Raw genomic sequence first — 9,502 nt, forward strand, 5'->3', positions numbered from 1 at the left:
GTGGCATGGAGTCAACCAACTTCTGGCACCTTTCATCTGTTATTCCACTCCAAGATTCCTTAACGACGTTCCACAATTCATTTCCATGACTTGGTTTTGCTCCAGAAACAGCAGTTTTGGATGTCACCTCCACAAGTTCTCGATTGGATTGAGGTCTGGCGATTGGGCGGGCCACTCCACGACATGAATGTTGTTGGTTTGGAATCAAGACTTTGCATGTTTACGAGTGTTTGGGGTCATCATCTTGTTGAAACTCTCATTTTAAGGGCGTGACCTCTTTGAGTATTTTAACGTACGAAAACTGATCCATGATCTCTGGTATGCGATAAAGACACCCAACACCATAGTAGGAGAAACATGCCAAGATCATGATGCTTCATTGTGTTCTGTGGCTTGGATTCAGAGTCTTAGAGTCGTCTCACAAACTCTCTGCAGTCCCTGGACCCAAACAGAACAATTTTACTCTCACCAGTCCACAAAATCTTCCTCCATTAGTCTTGAGGCCAGTTGATGCGTTCTTTGGAAAACTGTAACCTCTTCTGAACATGCCTTTTTTTGTCTTTAACAGAAGGATTTTGCGAGAGATTCTCGTAAAAAAAGATGAGCTTCACACAAACGTCTTCTGACTGTCACAGTACAGTACTTACAGGTAACTCCAGACCGTCTTTGATCATCCTGGATCTGATCATTGTCTTATTCTTTGCTGTTCTATGATCCATTTTGATGGTTGTCTTCCATGGTCTGCCACTTTTCTGGTTTTGCTCTCCATTTTAAGGCATTAGAGATCATCTTAGCGTCACAGCTTAGAATTTTTTTGCATCTCTTTATAAGGTTTCCCATCTCCAATCAAACTTTTAATCAAAGTATTCTGTTCTTAACGGGTTGAACGATCCATTTTCCTCAGGCTTTCAAAGAGAAATTCTTGTTCAACAGGTCCTGGCTTCGTTCTTAATTAGGGGCCAACTGATTCACACCAGTTTTTCGCAAAACTGGACGACCTCACTGACCAAATTCCTTTTTTTTTTTTTTAAACACACCCCTTTCAAAAAATGCTCAATTGCACAGCCTTAAAGCTCTACTGACACGTAAAGCATTATTTTGAGTATGTTTTTAATTTTATAATTAAGCAGCCGGAATGGACCCATCCGTTTGTTCACCACAAAATATTTTGATGTGTATGTTTTTTTGTATCTCCCGCTATGAAAATCTCTTGAGGCATTCGTTTTGGAGGAGAAGCAGGAAGTGACATTTTTTTTCCAGAAGCCCACACTGACGGCGGGTTCGTGTGTTTGTACCAGTTTTACCGGCGGGAAAGTCGTTGTTTTTTCCTGCTTGTTAGCCAAAATTCCGTCTCGTTGTATTGCTGGATTTTGCTCGAACACTCGGGAGGGTGGATTCACTCTTCAGACGTTTCTAAAAAACTGGTTTGTCGTGAAAAATGGATTGCACGGGTGCAAAGGATGACAGTTTTGTGGGTTCCAAATGACAGGTGGGTGTGAATAGAGCTATTAAAAAAAATAATAGTTGGGGGGTGGGGGGGGGGCGTAATCCTTCTTTTACCGAGCAACCGTGGCCGCCCGCGGCGTTGTCATCGCTCACGACTGAGAACGCTGCATACTGTCATACATACCGCCTAGGAGTTTCTTCAGTTAGAAGTGATCCGTATATCATCTAAATATGGCTCGAAACGATAGGGTAATATTGCCCCGGACAATTCACTCGACTGTGAGATGTTCTCTTCTTGGAAAAGAGCTTCCGTGTCAGAAGGGGTGTCGGAAAAATCCGAAAAACTCTGTTGTCTGTCTCACGTAGCAAGTTGCCACTACGTGTTTTCAATGGTGGACGTCCCAGTGTGACGTCTGCTGATGACATTGCTGGCAATGTGGCTGCCACTGGGATGTCGAGTGAGACTTCCGCAACTTTGCGCATGAATGACACGCTCTCCGCTCTTATTTTTTTTTTTCTCGTATAGACAAAGTGAATAATATATTGTAATTTTCATCACAATATGTATTTTACAATGTATATAGGGATGTCAGTGGGACTTTAAGAGTGTGTATATCATGTACGCTGGGTCTTGCCAGTTTTCTGAGACTGACAACTTATTTGACATGTACCAATAAAAAAAATATACTGAAAATGTGAATTAATTTGGTTAGTCACATTCGACCGCTACTATTTTGAACGCCGCTCTCGAAGGCGTAACATTGAAGTTACAGCAGCAATGCTTATTTCTAATATTTAAAAAAAATAATAGTTGGGGGGTGGGGGGGGGGCGTAATCCTTCTTTTACCGAGCAACCGTGGCCGCCCGCGGCGTTGTCATCGCTCACGACTGAGAACGCTGCATACTGTCATACATACCGCCTAGGAGTTTCTTCAGTTAGAAGTGATCCGTATATCATCTAAATATGGCTCGAAACGATAGGGTAATATTGCCCCGGACAATTCACTCGACTGTGAGATGTTCTCTTCTTGGAAAAGAGCTTCCGTGTCAGAAGGGGTGTCGGAAAAATCCGAAAAACTCTGTTGTCTGTCTCACGTAGCAAGTTGCCACTACGTGTTTTCAATGGTGGACGTCCCAGTGTGACGTCTGCTGATGACATTGCTGGCAATGTGGCTGCCACTGGGATGTCGAGTGAGACTTCCGCAACTTTGCGCATGAATGACACGCTCTCCGCTCTTATTTTTTTTTTTCTCGTATAGACAAAGTGAATAATATATTGTAATTTTCATCACAATATGTATTTTACAATGTATATAGGGATGTCAGTGGGACTTTAAGAGTGTGTATATCATGTACGCTGGGTCTTGCCAGTTTTCTGAGACTGACAACTTATTTGACATGTACCAATAAAAAAAATATACTGAAAATGTGAATTAATTTGGTTAGTCACATTCGACCGCTACTATTTTGAACGCCGCTCTCGAAGGCGTAACATTGAAGTTACAGCAGCAATGCTTATTCTAATATTTAAAAAAAATAAATTAAAAAAAATTCTATATATATATATATATATGTGTGTGTGTGTGTGGTGTCACATAGCTGAAAGTGGTAAAAGCAGGTCACCGCTTCTGATTGTGTTAAAGACGGTAGAGAAGAGAACCCACAACCCAGTTGGCAAACAATTGGTTTACAATAAAACACCAGATTGGAATTCAAATCATAACACAATCTAGAATCAATTATTGTCAAGAATTCAGACTGGGAAACGTGTTGGTGGTAGCGTGCATCGGATTAACGAGACTGGAATCCGGTCTTCTCAGTTCCCGCTAATGAGCTTTCGGGGCGGGGCCGACTGGGCGAGCCCTGCATTATTGGAATTCTGATGTGTAGAATTTGAGAGAAAAGTTTTCCACACGGCAGCTGATTTGTTCCAAAAGAGTTTCATGAGAATCGGACATTTCTAGGCCTTACGATATAATAAAAATACTGATACAAAAGCTCAATGCGCGCACTCAAACTTTGAGTAAAAGGCAGTCCACGAATTGCATTTCATCAATCCATTTTCTTCACCCCTTATCCTCACGAGGGTCGCAGGGAGTGCTGGAGGATATCCCAGCTGCCAAACAAACAGCCGCACTCACAATCACACCTATGGGCAATTTGGAGTGTCCAATTAATGTCGCATGTTTTTGGAATGTGGGAGGAAACCCACGCAGGTACATGCAAACTCTACACAGGCGGGTGCGGGGATTGAACCCGGGTCCTCAGAACTGTGAGGCCAACACTTAACCAGCTGAGCCACTGGCCAATGGCATTTCAGTTGACTTCAATGAGGGGAATTTGATATTCGGCTCGATCTAGTAACGAATTCAAATTGGAAGTAAATGTACTTTACAGTAAAATCCAGTCTTTTCAAAAGATTTTATTTTGAAATCACCAACCGGATGTATTTTGTCTTAGCTTTTAGAGCTCATATTTCCCCATTCAAGATAATTATTGTGACTCGGGTTTTTTTTTATTGTGAAAATCCTGAAGGAAATGCTTCGCGTGGATGTTGCGTGGACAAAAAGTTAACTGTGGGTACGTGGTAGGTTAAACAAAAAAAAAAAAACAAAAAAAAAAAAAAGAGAGAGAGAGAGAGAGAGAGAGAGAGAGAGAGAGAGAGAGAGAGAGAGAGAGAGAGCGGCAGTCATCCTTACCGAGCCCTTTGTTTCAAGCTAGCCGAAGTTGAGCCACCTATCTTGAGGAACGACGTCGACTGAGGCGGCTCGTACCGGCTTCGGACGATGGCTCCCCGGAGGCCGGACGCGGCGAAGAGAAGCGGCGGCGCTCGGGCGCCCGACTTTCGGAGCTCGGCGGCGCGCCGCCGCTCGTCCGGCGCGGTGCTGCCGTCCGTGCTAACGTTCCTGGTGATCGTCGCCTCCGGAGGCCTGCTGCTCATGATCGAGAAAGGAATGCTCAGCGGCGTGGAGACCCCGTCTCCCCGGGGAAGCGCGAGGCTGGATGTCGGCCGGCAGCACACCGGCCGACGGGTGGCTGCGGGGGAGGACATGGAGTCGCAGGTAAGGACACCCCCGCCAGAACTCACTCGAGTACAAGAGTAAAACAAACAAAAAAAAAAGTTTAGACTGTGACTGTTCTTAATGACAAAAGTATGTACTTACAAGTTTTACTGTTAATTGTAATGATTCAACTCTGATAAGTAAGTTTAAGTAAATAAAGCGGAGACTCTGAAAAGTACAAATGATTTTTCGACTGTTAATTAAATTATACACAGTGCCAGAAATGGCAAAAGTACACAAACTTGTTTACAAAAAAAAACAAAAACTGTGATAGATGTACTGATTCAACTCCTGTAATTAAACTTACAAACTTTGCTTTACAAACCTTTTAACATTCTGAACTTATACCAAAAAACGCTAAACTGAACTGTTGTACATAAAAAAAAGGCCCAATGTGTTAACATTTGAAATATCCATCCATTTTCTTTGCCGCTTATCCTCAGAAGGGTGGTGGTGCTGGAGCTTATCCCAGCTGCCAACGGGCAAGAGGCGGGGAATACCCTGAACTAGGTGCCAGGCAATCGCAGGGCACATTGAGACAAACAGCCGCACTCACAATCTCACCGAGGGGCAATTTAGAGTGTGTTGCATGTTTTTGGAATGTGGGAGGAAACTGGAGTGCCCGGGGGAACCCCACGTAGGCACGGGGAGAACATGCAAACTCAGAACTGTGAGGCCAACGTTTTACCAACTGGTCCACCGTGCCGCCGCCAAATATGTTACCTTTTTTTAAATTATTATTATTGTTAACGTCAGGCTGCCGCAGCCACAAGTCAAAGCCGCTCGCGTCATCGCAACCCCCTAGCTCCGCCTCCAAAATGACCAAGTGACGAAAAGCCGGCCCCACACTGGAGGACCTCGGGCAAATTTCAGCAAGGCGAGAACAATTGTGCGCTAATTCTTAATCCTTGGGGTATTTTGACATGGCAACACATTTACGCTGCAATCTGATTATAGAAAAAGCATATTTATATAGTCCGCAAGAATTGAAAACAGTGTAACGAGCAAAAATGCTAAATAATGACAATAGGCTGTTACGAATAAATACAAGTTCGTTGAAAAACTACAATAATTTAAATTGGAAATGTAGGTCAGAACCTTCCTGGTCCTAAAAAATACTCACCCGCATCCTGACTGTAATCTCGTCCAGATCCTCCAGGACATCCGAAACCGGACCATGGCGTCCATGTGCAGCCAGAAGAACATGCCGCACAGCCTGTGGTCGCTGACGCCGCAGCAAAGGAAGACGCTGCTGCAGCACGTGCTGGTCAACGACGAGTACCGCTTCCTGTACTGCTACGTGCCCAAGGTGGCCTGCTCCAACTGGAAGCGGGTACTGAAGGTTTTGGGCGGCGCGCTGGAGAACGTGGACGTCAAGGTCAAGATGGACCACATGAGGGACCTGACTTTCCTGTCCTCGCTGAAACCGGAGGGCATCCGCTACCGTCTGGAGCACTACTTCAAGTTCATGTTCGTGCGCGAGCCGATGGAGCGCCTGCTCTCCGCGTACAGGAACAAGTTCGGCGAGATCGAGTCGTACCAGCGCAGGTACGGGGCGGAGATCGTCAAGCGTTACCGGAAGAACCACGCCGGCTCGCCCGTCGCCGGGGACGACGTCACTTTCGCCGAGTTCGTCCGCTACCTTCTGGACGAGGACCCCGAGCGCATGAACGAACACTGGATGCCCATGTACAACCTCTGCCAGCCGTGCGTGCTGCACTACGACTTCGTCGGCTCCTACGAGCACCTGGAGCGCGACGCCGACTTCGTGCTGCGCAGGGTCGGGGTGCCGCCGCACGTCAGCTTCCCGGCGAGGCAGGCGTGGTACAAACCCGTCACGGCGGAGACGCTGCACTACTACCTGTGCAGCCTGCCGCAGAAGCTTCTGCGGGAGCTCCTCCCGAAGTACATTTTAGACTTCTCCCTCTTTGCATATCCACTCCCCAACACGACCGCGGAGCACTGCCGGCATTAATTAAAAAAAAAAAAAAAAGTGAACTGGAATAGCATTTAAAAGATTAATTTAATTGCGTCCAGCATTTATTGTATCTACAGCCCCCGCTGGATCACGTTTTAGGCCAGAGCAAAACAGCCACCCATAAAAGAAACTCTTCTTCTTTTCTTTTCGGCTTGTCCCGTTAGGGGTCGCCACAGCGTGTCATCTTTTTCCATCTAAGCCTATCTCGTGCATCTTCCTCTCTAACACCCACTGTCCTCATGTCCTCCCTCACCACATCCATCAACCTTTTCTTTGGTCTGTTCCCTGGTAGCTCCATCTTGACCACCCTCCTACCAATTTCCTCACTCTCTCGCATCTGGACATGTCCAAACCACCGAAGTCTGCTCTCTCGAAACTTGTCTTCAAAACATCCAACTTTGTCTGTCCCTCTAATGAGCTCATTTCTGCTCCTATCCAACCTGCTCACTCCGAGCGAGAACCTCCAGTTCTGCTTCCTGTTGTCGCTTCAGTGCCTCCGTCTCTAATACGTACATCATGGCCGGCCTCACCACTGTTTTATAGCGGAGACTCTTCTGTCACATAGAACACCAGACACCTTCCGGCGACTCTTCCACACCGCTTGGACCCGCTGCATGTCACAATATCATCTGCGAACATCATAGTCCAAGGGAAATCCAGTCTAACCTGTCAGCCTATCCATGACTACAGCAAACAGGAAGGGGCTCAGCGCGGATCCCTGATGCAGTCCCACCTCCACCTTAAATTTTTCCGACACACCTACGGCACATCTCACCGCTGTTCTGCCGCCCTCATACGTGTCCACCCGCAAAACAGACATCCCAAACCAAATTTGGGTCGGCTGACTTTTCAACCACACCAAGCGATTAAGCACCGCACATCATCCAACGGCGTTTTGAGGCTCAACATAATAATTTTTTTGAACCCCAAAAACATGGCATGATTGTCAAGGAAGATGCAAATGGGTAAGAAGAAGAGGAAATAAGGAGTGGGAATATTTTGGGAGCCATTTTAAGTGTTTGCAATGATCAATTGCCCCCCAATCACTCACTGAATTGTGTTTCAGCGACAGACTTTGTTCCTCTGTATTATATTTTGCACTATATTTTTCTAGTTTTCTATAAAGACTGTTCACATTTTTTTTGTTTTTACCCAAAATATCTCGTGACTTTTATTTCACTGGCTAAAACGCACACCAAACACAACGTGAGCAGACTGGATTATTTTCACTCAGCCGTCACGTTTTTAAATCTTATACAGTGGGGGAAATAATCCCTTTGTGCGTTCGTAAAAATTGCTCAGTCAGATAGAAGTAGTCAATCTCCAAATATGTTTTTACCTGATTATGGTGACAGAAGTTGAGGGTGTGTTAAAAAAAACAAAACAAGACCCAAACGTACACGTTTTTGTGAATTCTGGCTGTTGCCTAAGCTGTGCACAAATCCGCCAACACTCCTGATCCCAATTCTTCAGGGTCTCAAATGTTTACGGTTGTTTATTAAATATGGTAAGCGAGAGAATATCTCGTACAAAAAAAACTTCCTAAATATTTCTGGGTTCTCAGCTGTGGCCTCGAAACCTCGAAGATTAAGCTCTGGCCGCAGGTTTTCTTTTGCATTGCGGTTTTGGAGCCCGCCTAAACCGCTCCGTGACCGTTAGTTATACGCTTAACATAATGTTCCCACCTTCGTGCTTATTATTATTATTATTCTTTTTCCTGCGGTGATGTCTTTGAGTCATGCTCCTCCAAACACAGCGGCTGGAGTCAATGGCAGGAAGCGTGACATTGCTTTCATCTAAGCACGCCCGCTTTCTTCCAAGCCTTCTCGAAGTCATTTCGATGCTTCCTGCCAATCGTAAGGCGCGTCTCAACTTGTGCGCCAAACAAAATGTGGATGCCAAATTCCCACCAGAGTTGCATTATTTCACCACCCAAACTTTTATAGCGTTTCTAGGACTTTGTGACTGGATATTCTGTCACTTACTGGAATCAGTAAAACAACCACAAACATTTTTCAAAAAATCCTGCGGCACAGCATTAATCATTTTTCAACGATCAATATTGAAACTTACAAATTTGAATTCCCCAGAAAAGTGGTACAGTTCCAATTTTCAGCAAACATTTTGGGCAGAAATACTCCTCAAAAGTCAAACCCTCATCATCCCCATGAGATGCCAATCTTGGTGAAAAATGTATTACAAAAAAATTCAATTTAGCGCACCAGTGCTCGCTATCAACATGTAGCTAAACAAACTAGCTTGCTGACAAACTTTCTGTAATTTCTCTTATATAATTCACTTTTTTTTTTTACTTCAAAAATGATCAAAAGCTGATGAGTACATTATACATGGGTATAAGGGGAAAAAAACAATTACTGATCTGCAAATAAATTTTGGTTTCAGCTCTGTGATATTAAGCAACAATTAAGCTTTTTGACATTGTGTTGGCCTGAAAAACCGCAACAGAATTAGGCGAATAGATGCACATAGACCAAACTATATCTTTAAAAAAAAAGGTAAAGTTTCTTTCAGCTTGTCAGATGAATACTCATATTTGGGGTGGGGGGGGGAGTAATTTTTGTTTTTAAAAAAAAGTATTTCTTTAAAAAAAGGAATAAAATATGGATAATACTACATTTTGAGCATATGGACAGCAGCAAATCGTTGTTGCGCATTATACATGGGTAGAAGCGTTTTCTTGATTCTTGAGGTCAATTTTGGGGGTGCATATTACACTCCAGAGCTTATTATAGATGAGAAATTCCAGTAAACATTTTTCAGATTGCGACATTTTGAAAACATAACTTCCCTTGACGCGATTTCCTAGGAGAAGTCTCAACAATCACGCTCGACTTCCAAGATTCCACTGTAAGACTTTGACACTTTGCGCTGTCTGCACGAGCCTTGCTTTTTAGCATCAAACGTTTTCAGTTCCCATCCGGGTTGACGGGCACTGCCAGAGAGCGCTCATAAATGCTAGGTAATTTAAAAAATAAATAATATATATAAAATATAA

The 9,502-nt window shown here is 44.3% G+C and overlaps 1 protein-coding gene across 1 annotated transcript; it reads left to right on the top strand.

Moving 5' to 3' along the window:
• The first annotated feature begins 4,102 nt into the window (after window positions 1-4,102).
• On the top strand, window positions 4,103-7,629 carry chst14 (carbohydrate (N-acetylgalactosamine 4-0) sulfotransferase 14). The gene is made up of 2 exons (XM_061824442.1): window positions 4,103-4,508; window positions 5,659-7,629. The coding sequence occupies exons 1-2, from the start codon at window positions 4,233-4,235 to the stop codon at window positions 6,481-6,483; spliced, it is 1,101 nt and encodes a 366-aa protein (XP_061680426.1). The 5' UTR covers window positions 4,103-4,232; the 3' UTR covers window positions 6,484-7,629.
• Window positions 7,630-9,502: the final 1,873 nt, after the last annotated feature.

The sequence above is a fragment of the Syngnathoides biaculeatus genome, chromosome 7, assembly GCF_019802595.1.
Source record: "Syngnathoides biaculeatus isolate LvHL_M chromosome 7, ASM1980259v1, whole genome shotgun sequence".
Taxonomy (NCBI): Eukaryota; Metazoa; Chordata; class Actinopteri; order Syngnathiformes; family Syngnathidae; genus Syngnathoides; species Syngnathoides biaculeatus.

What these genes read in the sequence shown, in the direction of transcription:
- chst14 (XM_061824442.1), top strand. Translation starts at nt 4,233, where the DNA reads ATGGCTCCCCGGAGGCCGGACGCGGCGAAGAGAAGCGGCGGCGCTCGG. An exon ending in GGGAGGACATGGAGTCGCAG is followed by an intron (nt 4,509 to 5,658) that starts GTAAGGACACCC and finishes AATCTCGTCCAG; the next exon opens with ATCCTCCAGGACATCCGAAA.